This window comes from Mycteria americana, chromosome 2 (assembly GCF_035582795.1).
Source record: "Mycteria americana isolate JAX WOST 10 ecotype Jacksonville Zoo and Gardens chromosome 2, USCA_MyAme_1.0, whole genome shotgun sequence".
Lineage (NCBI taxonomy): Eukaryota > Metazoa > Chordata > Aves > Ciconiiformes > Ciconiidae > Mycteria > Mycteria americana.
Window position 1 is genome coordinate 83,608,182 of NC_134366.1, and position 21,978 is coordinate 83,630,159.

The 21,978-nt window shown below is 48.2% G+C and overlaps 1 protein-coding gene across 4 annotated transcripts in view; it reads right to left on the reverse strand.

The window, feature by feature from the left end:
• ZCCHC2 (zinc finger CCHC-type containing 2) overlaps positions 1–4,547 on the reverse strand; it is a 45,139-nt gene extending 40,592 nt beyond the window's left edge. For 2 of the 4 annotated variants that reach the window (XM_075493969.1, XM_075493968.1), the window contains exon 1: positions 3,219–4,547. In XM_075493969.1, coding sequence (XP_075350084.1) covers positions 3,219–4,157 — 939 coding nt within the window. In that variant the 5' untranslated portion in view covers positions 4,158–4,547. The remainder of the gene's footprint in view (positions 1–3,218) is intronic. The other 2 variants (XM_075493966.1, XM_075493965.1) reach the window with 1 other exon arrangement.
• Positions 4,548–21,978: the final 17,431 nt, after the last annotated feature.

The window sequence follows — 21,978 nt, forward strand, 5'->3', positions numbered from 1 at the left end:
CCCCCGCGCTCCCTTGGGGAGAAGGGCTGCGGGATCCCCCGCGTTCCAGGCAGGGACGAACCCGAGCGGGCGCGGCGGGTCCCGGGCAGGGCGCGGGGGCGGCAGGCCCCGCGGGGGCGGCAGGCCCGGCGGGGCGCTCCAGGCCCATAGCAGCGGGCGGCACGCGCCGGCACGCCGCCTTCCCATTGGGCGGCCGGGAGCGCGGGCCCCCTCCAACCTCCGGGGGCGGCGGGACCGGCACGTGATTGGGCCCACGCGCCACTACGTCGGCGCGGCACGGCCGAGACCCTTCCCGTTATGCAACAGCGGGCGCCTCCCCCCCCGCCGGGACGGAGAGGAAACCGCCCTGCGGGCACGTGACCAGGAACGCAGGCTCCGCCGCCGCCATCTTGAATGGGGGCGGGAAGCAGGGGTGGCCATCAGCCACCGCATCCCTGCCCGGGGAGGGGTCTGGCGGAGCGGCTCGCCGGGGACCGGGCCTTTCCCCCCACCGGCACGGCGGGGGAGGGCGGAGGGGCACGGGGGCTGTGCCCTCACGGGGCGGGGAGGCGGCACGATCGATCCGTCCTCCCCGCAAACAAAGCGAGAGGTCACCCCCTCCCCCGGCCGTTCTCAGGCCGGGAAAGGGGAGAGAGGTCGGGGCCGTTACGGGGCTCTTTGGGTTGGGGCGTCCCCCCCGCCCCTCATCGCTTCTTCTGCCCTCGCAGAAGCTGGCTGTCCCTGTTTAACGGGGGAGGAGAAAGTTCGAGCCCTTTTCCAGGTGCGGCCATTGCAAAACGTGACAGGAACCGCCTGCTCCGGGCACTTCCCGTGCCGCCGTCAGGCGCGGCAGCGAGGCGGCCAGCGGACTGGCCCTGGGAGGTCCGGCCGGGCCGGACAGGCTGACAGGGCGCAGGGCACCGCCAACATCACAAGGGCGGGAGTTAAAGCTGCTTGGGCTGCAGGGCTGCTGCCGACACGGCCACAGGGCGGGCCAAAGAGGGAGCCCAGCCGGAGAAAAATTCAGAGAGGTCTTTATGAAGCGTTTTAGTTCACAAATGCAGAGCTCTGAAGGGACTTAAATTTCAGAGATTAAAGGAGGATAAAAAGCCTGTGGACACCTGACAGGATTTTAAATCAAGTCCAATTTAACAGTACCGCTGCATTTTGCCAGGGAAGTCTTTAACCGCGCTACTGACTACATTTCCTCTACTGTCTTATCTGCAAGGGTCCCGCCGTCCCTGTGAACGTGAACTGAAAATACTCAGCAGAAACCCATCAATGCCTCTGTTCCCTGTCAGGCATTATTTCCCAGAAGAGGCTCTGCTGTATTTACAATTTAACCATTAAGAAAGGAAAAAAAAAACCTACAGAAGGGATGCTGTTTCAGTCCTGCGTGGAGTAGGGAATATGTGATGTGCATGTTCAGCCAAGCTGACTCGGGTCTCTCAGTGTTCCCCCAGTACACGAAACCACCACAACTTGGAAGGCTGCTTTTACGCTGAAGCCAGAATGCTGCACAAAACAGACTTCAATTCCAGTAGTGCATGAGAGCATTTGGTGGGACACGCTGAGCAGCTACAACTGATGTTCCAGTTTCAGGCAGGAAGTATGTTTCCTGTTATCAGCACTTTAAACCCAGCAAGGAGAGCATCCAGTCTTACCACTTCCTGCAACTCAATCTTCTCCCCCTAAAGATGGACTTCCAGGATTCATTCTGGGATAGAGCTAGACTTAGTGCAGGTCAATGAGCCAAAATAAACACTTTTTGGACTTATGCTACAAATTCATTATGATTTTGGTATCATAACATCTACCCACTAGTTTACGACCTGCCAATGTGCTTTGGCCTTAAAACGATACAAGCATTTAGTTAATGTATTTGAAGGCTGAGAAATTCATCCCTGTCTCCTCCAAGTACTCCTCAAGAGCATATCCCGTCTTTACCAAACAGGAAAAGAAGCCATTCCTTTCATACGGCAGGCAATGTGAAACAGTTTTCTAGGAGTGGCTGAATTGGATAGCACTGCAAGTAAACTTAGAAACAAAACCCAAAACCCCCAAGCCTTACTGTTTTGTACCTTTTTCTGTTAAGTACCCGATGGAAACCCAATGTGTTCAGTTGAACAGCATTATAAACACCTATTTTCCAGCCCTTTCTTCCCCTTTGCATGAGAGGCCATCTATAGACCAAAAACTGCAGAGCTCCAAAATGATGGCTTGGTTGCATAAATATGGGGCAGATTTTAAAGCCAACGCTCTTCAAGAGGGCAGCGATGAATGGCACTGGGGGAAAGCCTTAAACATAGCTGCTGCACAGGAGAGTGCTTCAGTGCCGCTCACTGAGTGTCTTCATTCTCGGTGATAGCCACCTTCTAGCAACAAGTGGCACATCTGCTTTCAAGATGTGCTTTGCTGTTTCCTGACAGCCACCCAGAAAATCAGCTCTTCCCTGAACAGAAGCTCCAGTTGTGACGTTTTAATTTGCTCCTTTAGCAGAATGATTACCACCCCTTCCCAAACGTCTTCAGCCACCTTACTGAACGCAGCTTTTCAGAGAACCAGTCTTAGAGCCGCTGACCCCGGACTGCTGCCCTGATCCTTGCCAAGTTCAAGCCTAAGTCTCGTTTGGGGGGGGGGGGGGGGGGGGGGGGGGCAGGTTCCATAGATCAATTATTTCAACGCCTTCTATTGTTTTAAGCCCCTAGAGAACGCTCTCTTAGGCCATATGGTTTCTATCTAGCATTATTATTATTTTTACAAGCTTAGCCAAGCTGTCTGTCGCTCGTACTTCTGCATCGTACAACTTCTTCGGTGGCCTACGGCATACGAGGCAGGCAGTCAAGCTGTAGCAGTACTCTGCACCCTGCGCTCCAGCAAGGCAGGATTCAAAAAGCAGTGCTCCGGAAAGCATGGGAGGCTAGAAAAAGAAGTCCTGCCTCCCTCCCCAATTCTACTACGTCATAGTCAGGCACTGTTACGTCACAACAAGAAATTCGTACTAGACACTCTAGAGCAGCTTGTGGGGGTGGCCGGGGCCTGCGCTGCCGGGGGGGGGGGGGGAGGGGGGATAGGACGAGCAACGAGGCAGGACGGGAGGGGCCGCACCCCAATGGGGGGCTTCGGGGAGAGGCAAGCGGCCGCCCTCATCTCCTAGAACATCGGGAGGGGGCGAAGGAAGGAGGAGGAAACCGCCTGACGAGATGGCGCAGCGGGAAGAGACCAGGACGCGGCGTTACCTGGGCTTGGTGGCGGCCGAAGCCCTCCTCTTCCTGGTCCCCGCATAAGGCCCTCCGCAGCCGCTCCAGGTGCTCCCGCAGGGTGACCCGCTGGTGGAAGGAAAAGGCCGGGTGCAGCGAGGCCATGGTGAAGAGCAGGAGCAGCTCCTCCTGCGCGCCGAAGCCCAGGCCCTGGGCGGCGGACAGGCTGGCCTGCCCGTTCTCTCCAGCCCCGTCCATCACCACCACCACGTCCTCCTCCTCGGCCACCTCCTCCTCGGCAGCGCCCGCCTGGGGCCGCCGCGCCGGGCAGCTCTGCAGGATGGAGTCCACCTGGGGCAGGAGGCGATGGAGGCGGCCGGCGGCCTCGCGGTTCTCGGAGCCCAGCAGGGCCAGGTAGACGATGAGCTTGGAGCGCACGGCCGGGTCGCGGAAGTCGCCGAGCTGCCCGGGGTCGCTGAGCCCGTTGGCCTTGGCCTCCGAGTCGCGGAGGCAGTGGTAGTCCTTGCGGGCCAGGTCTTCCAGGCAGGAGCCCAGGAACCGCAGCTCCAGCGGGTTGCACAGGTCCAGCAGCCCCACCATGAACTCCAGCCGCTGCGCCGAGCCCAGCACCAGCCCGAACCACTCGTACACCGTCTCCTTGTCGGTGCGGGCCGCCGCCGAGCCGGGCCCGCCGCCGCCCGGAGCGGTGAGCGCGGCGTGGGGGGGCGGCGGGCCAGGCCCCGGCCCAGGCCCCGGCCCCAAGCCGTGCAGCTGGCTCGGCCTCTCCAGCCCGCACCCCCTCCCCGCGGCGGCGCCCCCGCGGGCCGGCGCCCGGGGCACCTGCTGCAGCTGGAGGTGACAGTCCAGGGCACCGCCGGGCTCCTTCAGCCCCAGCCCCGCGGCTGCCGCCGCCGCCGCCTCTTCCACCGCCGCCGCCTTGTGGCTCGTCTGCTTCAGGGGCAGCTTCATCTTCAGCATCCTCGGCGCGGGGGGGACGCGAGCATCCGACGGGGCCCGGCTCCGGGACGGGGCCCGGCCCGGCGGTGGGGACGGCGACGCGGCGGTCAGGAGGAGCCGCTCATGCTGCCGCGGCCCTGCCGGCGCGCGAGAGGCGCGCGCAGGGGCAACGGTCCCGGCGTGTGCGCGCGTGGGGAGTGGGCGGGAGGGTGGGGGAAGGGCGGGCCTCGCTCGCGGCGGCGTCTGCGGCTCCCGCAGCGGTTCCCCCTCCCCCCCTTCCCCAGCGCCCGTGCGCGCGCCTGGCGGCCCTCGCGCGCGCGCAGAGCCGGAGGCGGCCGTTGGCGCTCGCGGCCCCGGCCGGCGCGGACTGAGCCCGAGCTCGCGGCGGGGGCAGGGCAGGGGGACGCGGCCGAGAGGGGGCGGGCGGAGCGCGCCTCTCCGCCTATCGGCGCCGCCGACGTCAGCGCGCTCGCCAGCGTGCGCGGCGCCCGCCGAGGCCGGGGCCGGGGCCGGGGCCTGCGCAGGGCGGCGCTGCGCGCGGTGGGCCGGGGCCTGCGGCAGCCGCCGCGCCTCAGGCAGGGTGGGGGAGCCGGGGCAGGGGCCCCTCTGCGCCCGGCAGGCACCGGCGCCCAGCTGGTGAATCGGCGGAGGCTACTGCCTCCGCGGGCGCCGCAGCCCAGCCCGCGTCGCCGCTCGCTCCGTGCCGCCGGGCGGGCCCGGGGCCGAGGCCGAGGCCTCGCTGCCGCGAGCAGCGGCCGCGGGCTGCTGGAGGCGAGGCAGCCCTCGCTTCCCTGGCTGGGGCTGTTCCTCGTCGCCCAGTAAGCGGAAAGTGGCCGTGCTTGACCCCGGGCCGCGGGCGCTGAGCTGGGCGGCTCCCCGGCCCCAGCGCGGCGCCCTGAGGCGGAGGCGTGCTGCGCGGTGTGACGGCGGGCACGGAGTCGTGCCCCCCCGCCCCGGGCGGGTCGGTGTCGGCGGCCTGGCTCATGGCTCGCCCTCGCCTCTGCTAACGAGTCCCGTTACGCACACACATGGCAACGGCTCGACAGTTCGCCTGAGACCAGTCGAGGAACAAACCTCCCTATCTCCTAGCTAAAAGATTTTCCTGAGATAAGGCCGCATGTTGACGGATGCCTCGGCTTCGGTGCGCAGAGGCACGTGGATTTACCCGTAGCTGGCAGGACCAGGCCCAAAGCTGTGCCACACGATGGAACAAGGCTAGTTACAGAAACATAGCTACTACAGGCTTTTACACTTCTAATGCAATTGAAGCTATTACTGTTGTAAGAGGTCTCATTTTTAAATTACTACTGTTACAGTATCACGTGGCTTTCTACCTGGCAGTTTTACAGGAGCGAAATAGAGGGAATAGTACACAAAAAAGTACAGCAAAATGGCTTAGGGATAGTCCGTCACAAAATAGCAGGCTTGCTTCATTCTCATTCTCCCTATTTTGTTCCGAACTGTTGCGATGCATGGCGAAGAGCCTACAATTACGAGATTAAGCAGTACTCTGAGTAATCAGAAAGTTGCAGTGCTCCTTGCTTTGGTTCCTACACATTTACATGAAGACAGTATACTTGAAAAGAGAATCAAGCCCGTGGCTTGCAGAACAACGCAGTGAAGAATAAAACGTGTTTTAATTGCAATTATGCAAAGCAGCATCCCTGAACTGCTTACAGCAACAAAGTATAAATTGCCAATGCTAACTCCCCCTTATCTATCTGTCCAGAAGCCGATGGTGCTACGACGAAAGAGCCTGCTTATTAAACAACTAAGTAAATGTCATGCAGATTATAATAATCTTGTACGCATCGCTCAGATTTGCCACAGAGCAGTCTTGAATAGTGGTTATAGGCTAAACCATATCCCAAATTTCTATATATATGCAGCAAGCATATATATTTTATTTTTAAAAAATTAAAGGACTAACTAGTAGGTAGCAGATGTTAGGTTTATACGTTCCTAATTGCTGCTCAGTCCTCTTCCAGTAACACAAATGGACTTGAACCTGACTCACTGCAGCTCTCCTCGTTCATTAGCATCACAGCAGCGCTGCCACTGTCCTCACGGCCTCTTCCAGAACGTGTGGCTTCAGGAGTGTTGTGGGGAGTGGGACATGGGTCACGTCCAACCCTTTCATCCTGGACTGCCAGCAGTTCTTCGCTGGTCCCAGGACCGGGAAGGTGAAGAATAGGTGCAAGAAGTCTCATACACCCATTTTATCCTCTCTTATTTTATGCTGTTCACTGGTTAGGGCCTGGCTGGGCCCGTGAATCGTACAGATTCCTACAGTTATTAGTCAAAGCAGCTGTCATAAGACCCCAGGATAATATTTTCTTATATTGTCATTATGAAGTAGTAATCCTAGAATTACAGCAATTCTTGTCATATTGTTGTTATGGTTTTTTTTCAAAGAAAAATTACTATGTCTATCTCAGAGGATGTGCCAAGCTGGAATTGTGGAAGCACAGAAACAAGGCTTGAGGTTTCTGCTTAGTACTTTGAACAGATATTTAGTCTGAATAGAGTTTGCAGGATGAGAATTACACCGATCTGAATGTTAGAAATAACATTTCCTACTTGTTAGAAATAACATTTCCTACTAACCTTTCCTCACTGAATACGTGATTCAAATATAATGTGACATAGTTCCAAACAGATAACACCACCGAGAGTGAAAAAGGAATTTAATTTGGGGGGGGAAAGGGGAGGAAGGGGATGACAGAAAGATAAAGTCCGCTGATATGTTCATAAACCCACAAAGGTAAGATAAATTGCACATGCATGAGCGTAATGGTTGAAAGTACACTCCCTGAGTCCAGAAAATACTTGAGCCCATCCCTATTTGTGATAGTTCCCAAGCTGATACTTAGTTTCACAAATAAGCTTAGGAACCTGATTAACTCAGCCCTTCTTAATTTCCCCTTTCTTAATGGCTTAAACTATGATACTTGAGAAAAACAGATTTGAAAGATGTGAAGTCAGGGAAAAAAAAAAAAAGAAAAGGAATAGCATGAGAAAGCAAAAAGAAGACAAAGATATTCCAAGTGGACTTACAAACATTTCAGTAGCTGAGGGAGGTGGCAGCAGGAAAGAGGACAATGTGGAAAGATAACTGAAACTCAAGTGTCCAAGTGAAATGAAAGTGAAACTCTGGGCTGTGAATGGAAGAGAGACACCGTGGGGAAATGCACAACCACTGACAAGCCAGCACAACAGGAGAGGCTACTATAAAATTTGATTTGCCCAAGGCAGCTGCCCTTGAGGGTTTTTAAATCTGATTTTCTTAAAAAAAAGTATAGCTTGCATAGATCTTTAATGACTGTTAGGCCCACAGTTATGCTGATTTAGGTGAGCACGGTACAGAGCCTTAGAGGGAAAGACAGGTCTGTAATCTCTCTCTAAGTTGAAAGCCAGATGAACTCTGATGCGAGACAGAGCAGGCGGAGGAGCAGGCAGGACGGTGCTGCCGCTTCGGGAGCCCCGCACCCCCGCTCTGGGAAGTGGCACTCGTTAGAGCGCAGCAGGAGTCCGCTCTCACAGCCCAGGTCAAGGGCCAGAAATGTGCCACGCGGAGCAAGATGCCGTCTCCAAGAGAGTCACCATTGCCACGACTCCATTTGCAGTAATACGACTAGTGACTTTTCTGAGTCTTCCTCCACCTGCTGTCTGTCCACCTCTACAGCGTAACCCCTGTTCAAATTGTCAAAGCCTCGGGGCCTCCTGAGTGCACAGAGGCTTCATCGCTGATCTAGAAATGTTGTCCTCGTTGATCGATCCTTCTGTGCAGCTGGTTGTCACAGGCCGCTGGCTCAGCTTTTACACCTAGCTGCGACCATCACAGTTTGGATGAATGAGCTGCGGAGAACGCGCAAGCCAAGGAGCCCCCGTTTCCTGCACTTTGTGTGTCAGCGCACTGTGTACAGGCAGCCACAATGTGGCTTCTGAGTGTAACGGCCTCCCTCACTAAGTTCTTACAAAGAGGTCATTGGCATTTTGGGGTTTTTGTTCGGCAGGCCTAAAACTTCTCCAGCAATGCTTTCAGAAGGGAGAAAGCCATTAAGAAGAATAAAAAGCACGACACTGGGACACTGGACTGAATGCTGAAGCTAAAGGAGGAACTAACAAAGTAACCTTCAACACTATCCACATACATTTCTTTCGGTTTTTAAATTATCCTATTTTTTTCAATATTGACTTCTGACCAAGGCAGTCAAAGATTTTCCGTTAATTTCAGCAACATATAAAACCAGTTTCATAGTCTCTGTTTGTTTGTTCCTCAGCCAGTACTGAGGATCTGCTAAACCTGGTTTGTAAGGATGTGAATGAGGTTAATCTGTGGCCCATTTAAAAATTAGATAGGGAGGCTGTAGGATATATATATATTTCATATAGAGTAGTGTATATATATTTCATATAGAGGAGTGCATATATATTTCATATATATCAGGGTATATATGTTTTTTCATGTTGATACTGTTCCCCAGCTACTGTCTCTGCTATTAGTGTTTTCACTTTTACAAAAAGCTGTAACAAATGCTGTGAGGATCTTCGCATGGATTCCCATACTACAGGGTAGAAGATACGTAAATAGAGAAACAGAAAGCTTCCTTTCCTCCTTTCTTCCCTCTCCCAGACTGTGGGAAGACCAACTGCCTCTTTATACAAAGTTTGCAAATGTGTTGAATTCACTGTCAGTAATATGGACTACTGTCAGGTCTCTCAGCCACACTCCCGAGGTGTAAGGGAATAGTTTCAGGCAATGTCATGCAAATGTCACACAAAAAACAGCCTGGAAGAAAATATAAGTTCCCTGATAGAGCTTTGGAGCAATTTTGCTGACTCATGATTTGTCATTTATCTCATGATAGTTGGCATTTTTCTGAGTATCTATCTTACCTTTCGTGAAACAGGAGGTAGTTACTGGAGGAAAAAGTCTTGAGAACATGACAACTTGAGATTCGCTAAAAATAAAACCTGACAAATCAATAGGTTGTTATTACTTATTTTTTTATTCTTATTGCTTTGATGGGTTTTGAATATTTGAGCTGGTTCATTCTTTCTTTGGGCCTCTTTTTCAGCAGGAGTTGAACAAGCTTATATTTGAAAACTGAAGACATGTTTAAGAAATTACATTTTTTCAATACGCATTTATGGAATGAAGACAGGCATTTTTAGGACTTCAGATTCAATATGACTAGTAAAATGCCGAAGATGACCCATAGTCCTAATAATGTTAGCAACCTGTGCAGGAATAAACATACAATTTTAAACACAGTTTAAATAGTTTAAACATAGTTTTGTATTTAAAGTTACTGAAAAATAAGTTCAGTGTAGGCACAGGGTGTGTTCCCAGGATCAACTTAATTATGAAAGACTATTTCTAAAGTCAAAGTTGTTGGTTATTCATTTGCAAAGGTCACCTATCCCAGGCCTATTTGGCAAGCTTGCCCATAAAGGTACTGTTACGAAACAGGGTTGCAAATTTCAGCTCACCGTTCAAGGGAAGCTGAACTGAGGCCGCAGTCTTTCTTTTACATAACTGTCAAAGGTGAATTATTACTATTTTCAACTGGATGCAGCCCAGAAACATATGAAAGATGGAAACATTACGGAGCTGCTAAGATAGGGGGGCCTATTTCAACTTCTGGGCAAATGGAGTGGGTTCCTTACCTGCATGGCATTCCAGCCCATGGCAGTCTGTATCGGTTTGCTTTTCTCCATGTAAAATAATAAATAAAAGCTATCAGGAAAACTTAAGGAGAGTTAAGGATACAGTAGCACTGGGATGTTCTTATCCTTTGGATCTTCTGGCCAGCAGTTTTGCTATGCTGACGGAAATTCTCAGTGGGATTTTACCATCACAGAGCACAGCCTGCGCTGATTTGGATCACACTGAGTTCAAGCCGGTATAAATTGTGCGGTAGCAGGATACACTGTACCCAGAACTGAAATTTGCACAGAAAGCTACTACCTGATCTAGATGACAATTCAGTTTTGGGGAGGAAAGCAATGGGATTTTCAACACCATTCAGCTTCGGGCTTTCTAATATTCCAGCAAGGACAGTGGTGAAATGCCCGTGACTCCGGGGAGCTACAGGTGAACCATCACTGTGTGCTTTCACAATGAGCAGCACAAGAACGTGTGCACGTGGGCAGTCTGCACGCACAGCTCAGCTAATGCCAGGGCTTTGCTGTCATGGGAAGTCCAACTTAAACAAGACCATTAGGCAGAAGACCATTTAAGCACATGCCCAAACCAGTCTCTGTTCTAGCTAGCAGTGAAGTACGTCCTTAAGTGTAAGGCAGTGAAATTTAAACACCTACACAAAGAAGAAAAGGCTTAGGCCACCTTAAACGTCTGATGAAAGTTAATTGAAATCTGTTCTGAAATGAGGGCTCGCAGGAGGAAGGTGGGTGTGGCACAAGAGCCTAAGCACCAGGCCTGCCTGATATTAGTCATGTACATGATAATTATGTATGCAACGAGCACCTGGGAATCAAACCCTCCTGAGAGGTTTATTGGGTAGATTATTTCATAATCACTACACTTGGGCCAGGAGGAGGAGAAACCTAAGGCCGATCAAACCTAAGGCACCGTCGTGTGCACTGGACGTTCTTCAGAGCAAAACTCGCCAGTATGAACTCAAAGGTACCAGGGGAAGAAGCGCTACATCCTGACCTTTAAAATGTGCAGTCACAGTCACAAAGACCAAGGGATGCCAGCGTGAGCTGCAGAAGAGCCATGAGTCACTTGTGAGATTTGTGCTGCAGAAAGAACACGTTATCCCTTCGCTCTGCTGGTAGTGCCAGTCTCTTTCTGTCTTAAATGATCCATCTGCTGCTGCCCAAATTAGACACACAGCTCTCGCCGTCACTGTGCAAAGCCGTCGCTGTCAGTGCTCAGAGCGTGGCGTTCTCCGTAGCTCGAGCCTTGCTTAGCGTCTTACCTACAGCCAGGGAAACCCTCTCATGCCAAGCGTGGCTTATGTCCCACTGAAGCCCTCAAAAGAGGAACCGTTGTTGCGACTGCCAGAGCCGATTTGTCAATGCCACAACCCTGTAGGTCTCTGCCAGCAAGCCCAGCTGAAGGACGAAAGGAGAGATCTTCCTCGGGTGGGAGTTGCTGTCATGAGCCTGTGGATGAGATGGGGGTCTGGTGGCAGACCTCACACCTCAGCTGCATGGCTCACTGTGTTACTGGAGGTGTAAGGCGGTCAGCAGCTACGGCTCATTTGACTGCTCGTTTGTCTTCTGCTCCACACACTTTGTTTGGCTCAGGGCACACAACATCACTGTTCAAAAAAACTGAAGCTTCAGCTCACCTTGGCACGCCGTTGCTGTTTGTTTGAACCCACTGCATGCATTAACCTGAAATAATGCAGGTGTTACACACTGCCATTCAGTTATTTTAAAGCAGGTTGTGAAAATATGTAAATCTGAAGCAACTTTCACTTTCCTCATGCTCTCTCCCACAATACAATGTATTTATATTGAGGTGCCCATAGTTCAAATTATCTGTCCTTGAAAGTTTTACCATTTGCTCTTTGGGGATGTTCAGTATTCAGTTCAGGTGTGAATCCCTGCTTGTAAAGCAGGAGTTCTCCATTTGGCAACCTCTCAGGAATAAAACAAGGAATTGGAAGTCTCTTGATAGGTAGGCGTTTCATACTGGAGGTGTTCCTGGCTTTCTGCTTCTGAAGAATGAGTAGGTTGCCTTGAAATAATGACGTTTGTGGAAGCTCTTTAAGTCTGATGTGTATTTATTAGGACTTTATGGCATATAAGCGGGATGGCTTACAATCTGGGGTATATGAGGAAAAGCATCACAAAATTTATTCTGGATAAAAGAAGTAATTCAGTGAATCAGTTGAGTGGATACCTCCTACAGAAAAAAAAGAAACCCACATAAGCTCTTCTTCCTACTGAAATTTACAGCCCCGCTTCAGTGGTTTTTAAAAGACCAAGGCATCAAATTTGGTGTTTAGTGTCAAAATCTTGAATCCTGAGCAACCTGAAGTAGGTGACCGTTGTACAGAAAATACCTAAAGAATCCCTGGGCACCGAATATCAGCACGGATCCTTGGAGCTACTAGTGCAGCCCGTGGGAAGATGTGTGCATCACCCGCACTGCCCTCAGCTCAGCCCCTCTCCAGCCTCACCCCCTGGGGCATCGCAAACTCCCACAGAAAGGCCCTCCTCTGGTTGGGTGGTTTGGTTATTTCGGTGGTAGTGCCCAGTCTCAGGAGCAGCTGTGTTTCTTTTTCATAAGGAAGAAGAGTAATTTCTGTGTGGACGATACAGGGCACCTTCTGTACGTATGTGGACACCCACCTCGTTCTCACTCCAGTTCAGCAAGGGCACTCTAGCATATGCTTAGCTTGAACTTGCATATAAAAGCGATGATGCTTGTGCTTTGTTTAGCAGAGAGAGATGTTTCATGTGGTTGGAGCCCAAAGCTTTATTCTTTTTTTTTTTTGTCCTCAGTTACAGGCTGTCTTTAATAATTGAAGACAAGTGAAGGGTCACAAAATTACCCCATTTCACCCTGCCCCCATTTCATCCCTACCTCAAGGGATGTTTTCAACAGGATATAATTATCATCCACAATCATCTGCTAACTCTTGAAATAATAGTTTAGTCATGCCTAGCTTTCTCTAGCATGTATTGAAAGAGCAATCAGTATTTGAAGGAGGAATACCTTTTCTTTCCCAGGAATCTGGAAAGCATTATAGGCTCTGAAAAACTAAAAAGCCTGGCTGAAAAATCGTTGGTAAAAGGCTGGGTTTTAATTAATAAATTTTAAAACTTTTCTGTCAAAAAACCTCTTAGCATCTTCCTCTCAATTAAGCAACTCAAGATTTACTGACTTTTTCTGCATTTATCCCATTTTTTTCTCCTCTTTATGCCATTTTATTCACAACTGCTCTTCGTCCTTAAACTTGCCATTGGATATCAATGAGCTTCAGATGCCTTTTGATGGCCTTTGAAAGTAATTTCTTTTAGTAAATCTGTTCTTAGCCCAAATGATGTTTTCTTGCTGTGACCTGTGCCAAATCTCTTAGTCCCTCCAGCTTCAGCCACCCCTTCTGCTCTTGCAATGCTGGCCAAACAAGGTTGCTCAGTGTCTTTCCCTCGGAGGTCCAAATATTGCCTGCTGCAAGGGAAGGCGTTATCTGTAGAAGTCAGGCTGCCTCAAGGACAACATGGATGGGGCCTGGAGTGCTTCCAAGAAGGGAGGAGAAGATGCTTCCAGAGCTGGCCGGCTCAGGACCAGCGTGGACTACTGTGTTTGCCTCAGGTCCCCATTCAAGAACTTCCTTTTCTGCTGCCCTACACAAGAATCATCCATTTTGGTGATAAACTCTTCTGGCCATGACTGAGCCTTCCTCTGCATTTGTGCAGTGGCTAAGGCATTGATCAAAGCCTCTAGAAAGTAATAAGATATATAATAAAAGAGTTAATTAAGAAATCCTCTTAGTCAGGGACACGTTGCTTTCTATATCTTTAATACACCTGGTGTACCTTGAGGCACTAAAAGAATAGCAAACCATAATACTTCGCGTTTGCCTGAAGATGATGAAAAAGCCCCGATGATAGAGGACTTAAATTGGAAAACGTTGTGAGCACGCAGTCCACAATGCGCCATTCTTATCTATCTTGACAACCAGCTTTATCACCTCCCAGAGGAAAGGTGGCAAAATCAGTTAAATCAAATGAATTGCTGTTGCAGCCTTTTGCCTAAAAAGGCACTCCAGCTCCTTGGGAAAGGATGTTCTGTACCTGCATTTTAAATCATTTCAAGAGTTTAACTTTTTACCAATTTAATTACTAATCAGTGTCGGAAGCCAGTTGCAAGATAATTTTGCCCAATTCTTTCTTTTTCTTCCTCTCCTGTTTTAAAGGCTCCCCAGGGATCGCCCTTCTTCAGTCCTGAACGCTCTGTTTAAATACTTCAAAAAAAAATCTTTGAAATGCGAACATCTAGCTTGGCTATGTAGCTTAAATCCAGCATCTAATGAATTCCAAGAGGTTCCCAGCTCCCTCAATTCCGCTGAACATCACACTCTGACTAATTTAAAAATTCTATTGTCCTAGGAGCTCATGTTTTTTAAGCACTTAGAGAGCATAGTAATGAACATGAGAGAATAGCCAAAGGAATGTGACAGAGACATGAATTTCAAACTGCAAGTGCCAAAAAAAGTAACGCTTCTTTTCCTTTTAAATAAGCTTGCAATCATAAAAGAAAAAAGAAAATAATTGTTGAAGCTGATTTGAGACATGCAGCTTAACAAGACGTTTCCTCTCGCTAGATCTCTGGAAATGCTTGGACTTTTTTTGCCATCTGCAAAGTGCTTTTCAAACATTGTTTACTTAATCTTAACCCTCTCCTGGGGGACCAGCGGGAAATTACTGCGTTCTTTGTCAAGGTGTAGAAATTGAAACGAACGTGGTTAAGCCTCACCATTTAGGAATTTATTCCCAGCGGATGTAATCTCTTCGGCAATTCCACCTTCAGGAGTGACGGCCGGAGGGAGCAATTGGAGAGGACAAGAACTGGGAAATGAGAAAGTTTCCAGAGGAAGGGATCTTCAGTGGTGACCAGAGATCAAGGAAGAAAAATATGTAAACTGGAATCATGCTCAGGAGGGGGAACAGTTATTTAGATGCTCTGTAAAATGCCTGAGAGGTAAAGTGAAATCCATAGGCCTGGTGGGGCAGGGGGAGGCGAAGACGGAGCATGCATGCTCTGACGGAAGCGAAGGGCGAGTCACACGCCCGTGTGGGGCTGTGGCACTAACCCTCCCCTGCCTCTGTCTTCCTTTCTCCTGCCTGCGAAATGGACCCAATACTTCGGCAGACTTCCCCAGGGAGGGGCTGAAAGCACCGTGACAACATTGAACAAAGGAGGGCATTTAATGACAGAAGTGAGAAGTACAGCTGCACCTCATTGCCTCTGGTTAGCCACACCCTGACCGACCACCACCTACCCTTGCCGCTGCAAAGACATATATACCTACTACACATGTTTTAGCACTGTCAGTTCTCTTGTTTTGTCTCATGCCAAAGTATTTGTTTGCCATAAAAAAACCTGCAGGTTGAAAAACGTCGACGGCATATGTGAAGAATACACGCTTACCCTGCAGTGGAATGTCATCAGAATAGTAGTGGTTTACTTGTTGGCTGTAAGAGCGGGTAAGCAAGGTCTAATAGCTTGCTTCCCACTGACTCGTCTCTCCTGTGGCCACCTCAAAGCTTTAGCCTGAGAAGCTTGGCAGAATTGGTCCATAGTGTGCAATTAATTACAGATTAAAAATACAACCTCAGGAACTTTGCCAATGAGATAATGTGAGACAGTGCTCTTAAGCGCTCAAGTGGACTGATTTATCCCTAAGCAGTATCTACCCTTTTAAAGATGATCGGAGCAATCAGAACTTTTGACTTTAAAAAAACAAGAAAGAAAAGCAAAGCTTTTGGAAATTATACTGCGTTGCATTCAGTGTGAATTAGAGAATGATGTCAGACCTGAAAAGTATTGCTTTTCATAAACAAAATTATTTGAAATAAATGCTCTGTCAAATTGTATTGTAACAGGGGCAGCAGAAGCAGGGCATTATGTTAGGAGTTCTGTATTCCTAACCTGCATTGCCTGACCCTGTCAATGGTCAACATGAAGATCTGTTTTACTGCACTGTGGCCATATAAAAAGGAACTTAAAATGGAAGAAAGATGATTGGAACCAATGAGAACATCCAACAAAATGAATTTGCATTGAAAAACGTTGTTTTGTCAAAGCTGAAATGATTTGTAGGGGTGCATTAGTTGTGATGAAATTCTTGATGGTCTCAGAAAACTAGCATTACCTTCTTACTGCCAACCAGAACACAAACAGAAATAAAACATTGGGATTTTTCAATCTTGCAATAGATGCTTCAACACAATTTTGTTCTGTTGCATAAAAATCGTTTCCAAACCTAATGCAGCTTGATAACACATTTTCAAACAGTGGGAGGGAATTCTTGTCCTGAGGCTAGCTACAAATTACACTTGTGTCCTCTTTAAAGCCCATTTACATGACTACATGGGCGCAAAATTGCTGTTGTATAAATGAGACTAACTCAGGACACGGGGAGTATCATCTCAAACGAAGCTTGCATATACACCCACAGTGTAAGTATTGGATACTGTTTGCTTTTATAGATGTGGCTTTCTTTGCCAAGAAGCCTATAAAGAAGACCAGCATAGGTGTCATCAAGGAACAGCTAATAAAATAAGAACCGTTGAAAGAAATAGACCCTACCCCATCCTTTGGATCATCATTTTACATATCAGATCTCCTGTCCTTCTGGAAAGTCCATAAAAGTAGCAAATTCTGGATACTGTTTATTCTATAGGTATAAAGGGCAAGTATATTTTTGGTGGAAAATGCTGCCTATTAGCCTCATGCTGTCTTGAGCACAAGGGAGGGGTAAAGTCTTTCAAACTTTCAAACCTCAAACCTCACCGGAGGGAAAAGTAGCTGACAGGAAAGCAGGTTTGTCCTGGTTTCGGCTGAGATAGGGTTAATTTTCTTCCTAGTAGCTAATACAGTGCTGTGTTTTCAAGTTAGTATGAGAATAATGTTCATAACACAGCGATGTTTTAGTTGTTGCTAAGCGGTGTTTACACTGGTCAAGGACTTTTCAGCTTCCCATGCTCTGCCAGCTGCACAAGAAGCTGGGAGGGGGCACAGCCGGGACAGCTGACCCCAGCTGGCCAAAGGGCTATTCCATACCATATGGCTTCATGCTCAGTATATAAAGCTGGGGAAGAAGAAGGAAGGGGGGGACATTTGCAGTGATGGTGTTTGTCTTCCCAAGTAACCGTTATGCTGATGGAGCCCTGCTTTCCTGGAGATGGCTGAACACCTGCCTGCCCATGGGAAGGAGTGAATGAATTCCTTGTTTTGCTTTGCTTGCGTGCGAGGCTTTTGCTTTCCCTATTAAACTGTCTTTATCTCAACCCTCGAGTTTTCTCACTTTTACTCTTCTGATTCTCTCCCCCATCCCACCGAGGGGGGAGCGAGCGAGCGAGCGGCTGCGTGGGGCTGAGCTGCCGGCTGGGGTTAAACCACGACAAGGTTGCATCAGTTACAGGAGGCAATTATGAAGAACAGAGTGGAAAAAAGAAAGAAGCAAAACGGCCACGTTTCAGCCACACTGAGGGAGACAAGATGGAAAGGCTGTGAAGGAAAGCAAGGTTAAGAAGAAAGTACAGGACAAGAAAAGCTGCCAACTAATTTCGAGTGCTCAGGAGAGAGGCCTGAGCACTGCTCCCACGTCTGACCCGTTCATGTGCCTCAGCTGTGTAAGGGTGCAGGAGGACAGTGTCAGCTGCCGGGGCTTTCCTGATCCCACCGCAAATGGGTTCAGGCAGCCGAGTGAGCAAAAAGTTACTGGCTTTTTTTTTTTTTTCAACTTGGTAATTTCAGTTTTGTATCCATTAATTTTCTGGTTTGCTCTTTTGAACTGTCTCACTATCAGGCAAACTTTGTGTTGGGGCAAAGCGAGTGCCTGGCTGGAACTCTGCTTGTTCCAGCTCTGACAGACCAGCTTAAACTGTCCTGGAAATACACCCAAGATGTTTCCTAAGCCTAGCGTGAAATCTGCAGGCTTGGGTTAGCGTTAGTTGCTTTAGAGCTATTGCGAGCTGTACACTGGGAATCTCTTCAAATTCAAAACTTGATTTTTGCAGAGAACACCAAGCAGACATCACAGACATAATAGTAATTAGATATCACATTTGAGCTTACTTAAACTAGCAATTGATTTGGCAGAGGCCTCATCCCCTATTACACATACTTTGAACTATTGGATCTCTATTTTCAATGTTCTTTGCTTAAATCCAAGCAAATCCAGAGTCTTTCCTGAATCCCAGCCCACCCGTAATACTGAAAGATCAGAGAACTTCAAATATTTTTATTTGTGCTCCCTTTTCAGAGACATTAACGAAAGAGCATGGATATATACCGCATTTGTATGTGCTAATGCACAGGTAAGCTATCCTGCTCTACTTAAAGAGCTGCAAGAGGCAGAGTTACTTGACTTGGATAAGTTATGAATGCATTGCCATTCCAAGAGGCATCCATTCTCTTTGAACTAGCACAGTAAAACTTATTGCATCCTTGTCTGAATAATCATTTTCATCTGCCAGCAGGCAGGGAAGAGGCTGCTCTGACACGGTAGTGCTCCAGTGGGACTTGAGAGCAATCGGTTGAAAGCAGGGACACTCACTGACGTGGGAAGGCTGGCAGAAGAAGTGGTCAGGCCAAAGCGACATGGATACGCATCAGAGAAAAATGTAAACTAACTGAACAATTGGGCAGAGGTAATGGATATCTCTCTTGGAGATGAAGGGTGAAAAACACACAGGACAGAGGGGTGGGATATAAAAACGAACAGGGGAAGGGAAGTAATTTTATATCTTGTCATGCTACCACAAAGTTGTTGAGTCCCAGTCACTGATTTTCACTCACGTTTTTAGCAGTGCAATGCAAGCACAGAATGGTTGCCACCATTCACCTTTGCTGCTTTTTACAGTGGTTATTAACTGGTGCAAACGTAAGTGATTGCTAAAAATGCACTGCTAATCCATTAACAGCACCCAGAAGAAAGCATTTTATGTCCCTACAAAACCTTCCGTCATAAGATCTTACAACAAATTGCAAAGAGCAATATGGTAAAGCTCGGAACATCTAAGCCAGGTGGGCTTTTTTTCACCTCATGTTGCAGATAGCAAGTTGAGGTGCTGAGAGATGTTAAGTACCTGGTTTAAGCTGCAGAGGCTTGTGCACAACTCGGACCAGTAACTCCCAACTCAGACTTAGCTCGGCAAAATGAAAGCCGTCCTTCCCTGAAGTAATAATTTGAAACAGGAACCAAGAAGAGGAAGCTGCTTTGACCAAATTTTAAGCTTAGTTTTAAATTAGAGTAGGTAATGGGAGTATGAAGAACTGGATAATGCATGTGTGTGTGTGGGGGGAAAGCAGTGAAGGAAAGTAGGCTAGGGAGAGGTGGTGGGATTAAACTGATGAGATGTTTTTCTACTAGATGGAACAATAAACTGTCCAGCAAAAGCACAAAGGAAACATACATGGTGTGACTGGAGCGTACGCATACACGGCTAGCTCTAATCCTGCTGCCCCAGGTAAGGAGAGCAACAAAAACGTGGCAGTGCAGACTAACAGAACTGGCTAACTCCGGGCGCTTGTTGCCTCCCAATACATCCAGTAGCGCTTGGCACCTGAGGGCATTCCACAACACAGCTCCAGGCGGCCACGTCAGCCAGCGCGTAGCTGCCTCGCGGGTCTCTGCAGGACGCTTCATCGCGCAGCCGGGATGCGCTCTCGGAAACGGGCCCAGGCGTTGATCTGGCTGGAGAAGTACTTCAGTTGGTCGTGCTGATGAGAAAATCCAGACTTGCCAACCATCTATTAAGAGAAATGAGTGGGTTTTTTCCTGTCTTTGAGGAAGAATCCTTGCCTGTCACTTTTAATTAGCCAAATTATAGCTGTCATTGTGTTCTGCAGCTCATTAAATACCAGGAGTCTGCTTCAAATATTATGGGGAAATTAAAGAGACAGTCTTGATAAGATCCCTTCTTTCAACCAGAAAAAATATGACTTCTCTTCTATCATAACACTTCACTGAATCAAGCCTTCATTTCATCCAAGCTCATTTTTCCCCTGCAGTACACCTTTCTAGTAATATCTAAGGACTTCAGTAGAGTGGTGCTGTTCTCAGGAAAAAAAAGAAAAGAAAAAATAAATTAAAACCTATAGATGGACAGGCCTCTGCTACCAGGCATGCTGACCTCTCATTCTTACAGCCAGGATGGTTGAGTGCTACATAGCTTTGCCTCAAGATATCTTGCACATCATGTCTTCATATTCTTTTGTCAAAGACACCAACCGTGTGCTCCTGAACTGGAATTTCCCCTCCCTTGCTGGAGTTTATGGAGTTTTGATTGTAAACGTGGCACACACAGCTGTTGCTATTTTTTCTCTGCATAATGCTTTATCTATCTACTGGAGGCAGCTGTCGTACCGGCTCTAGTTCAAATACAGTGTATTACAGAAACAGACTCTACCTTTCCACACGGATCATATTTTTTTTTGATTTGCTGTTGCTCCAAAGAAAATATAGGTCCAAACCTACCTAGATTATAAACCATTCATACTAAAGCCCACATTTATATACAAAAAGCACAGGAATAACCAGTGAATAAAAGACTTCCATGTTTGAATTCTATATTAAAATCTCACTCCAGCCATAACAAGAGTTGGTAATGGATAGATTTCAACTACTCTTACTCTTCTTAAATATTTAATTAGAGAAAGCCTTTGGGATCTCAGTCAAGGGTGTGGATCCCATTGTACTCAGCACAAATCCAGAACAAAAGGATGGTGAGTTTACAGCACAGATGTAAGGCCAGATGCAATGGACAATAAATGGGGAAATACATGGAACCAATGAAATGATATTGATCTGTGTGAGATGTCTTGGCCTCAGCACCCTGGTGGCTTAGCCCTTGTCTTCTCTTTTTATCAGCACCATAAAAAAGCCGGGTGCTTTAAGGTAGCTAGTGAAAGCAGTTAATAAAATAGCCTTGTGCACACCTTCAGTAAACTGCATTAAAGCAGGAAAAGCGGCATCGGAGAACACCTGATGGTGTTCATTTCGTTAGCTTTTTAGAAAGTGGAGATGGCAGCGTCTAGTGGGGAACAGCTCAAGGGGCTGGCCCTTTTTGGTGGGGACAGGGATGGTGTTGCTCAGAGCATGAGCGCAGGAGATGGCAGAGAGAGGGAGAAAGGAGTCCAGAATCAAAATCAAGGAGGAAGGCCAAGTGGGAGCAGTTAGACAGAGAGATGGAAGATGGACAACATATGGCAATAATATTGAAGGGGATGGAAATAAAATGCTGTGCTGTTTAATACAGGAAAAAGAGCACAGAGGAGAGAGGCCAGGTGGGGCAGACCCTGGAGAGAAGCCCACCTCTTCCAGTACATTTGAATCTAAAGAAAGGAAGACGCACAAGAAAATGTGTGCAAGGATCAAGGATGCTTCTACATTGCATAAGATCCGGGGAGCAGTATAGCTACGTCTGTGTGGGGCACCCTCGCCCCCTGTATCTCTGAAGCTTTGCCCACGTTCCAAGTACATTTCCAGGGCTTGTTATTAAACACAAACACGTTGTTTACTCTCTGTTTCCCTTAGAAATACCAAGTCACCCAGGGAAAATACAGTTAAATTTTATGAAATCATCAGCATGTTGCTTGGTAATTTTAGTCCCATCTAAGTCCTGCTATGTGGTTAAAAACTGGGCCACGTGCTTCCTGTTAAAGCAGAACATTGTGTCCCACCTTGAAAGACACACCACATTCAAGTGTCCGCATTTAGTGGGGCAGACTAATAGGTCTGATGGGGCAGCAAATCTGAGACCTATACAACACTGGCCACTCGTTTATCAGTCTTGCAAATGTGCAAATAAGATACAGGCTTGTCAATAAAATACGTTTCAGTTTAATTTTCTCCAAGGCAGAAAAATAAAAGAAGAGACCCGGAAAAAAAAAATATTTTTGGCGCCTGAATGTCTATCCATTCATTTTCAAAATCTGCTTTTATTTATCCTCTGGTTTTCATTGATCTCTGGTGATAAATGTGCCAGCTGAGAGAACTTAGTTCTAACAGACAGTTTTTCTTCCCTCTGCCAAAAATGATCAGGTTTCCTCTGTGAGCCACGCTCAGGAGTCTTCAGTCAACTTGAAATATATCTCAATTCAGGGGATTATAACCAAATTAAA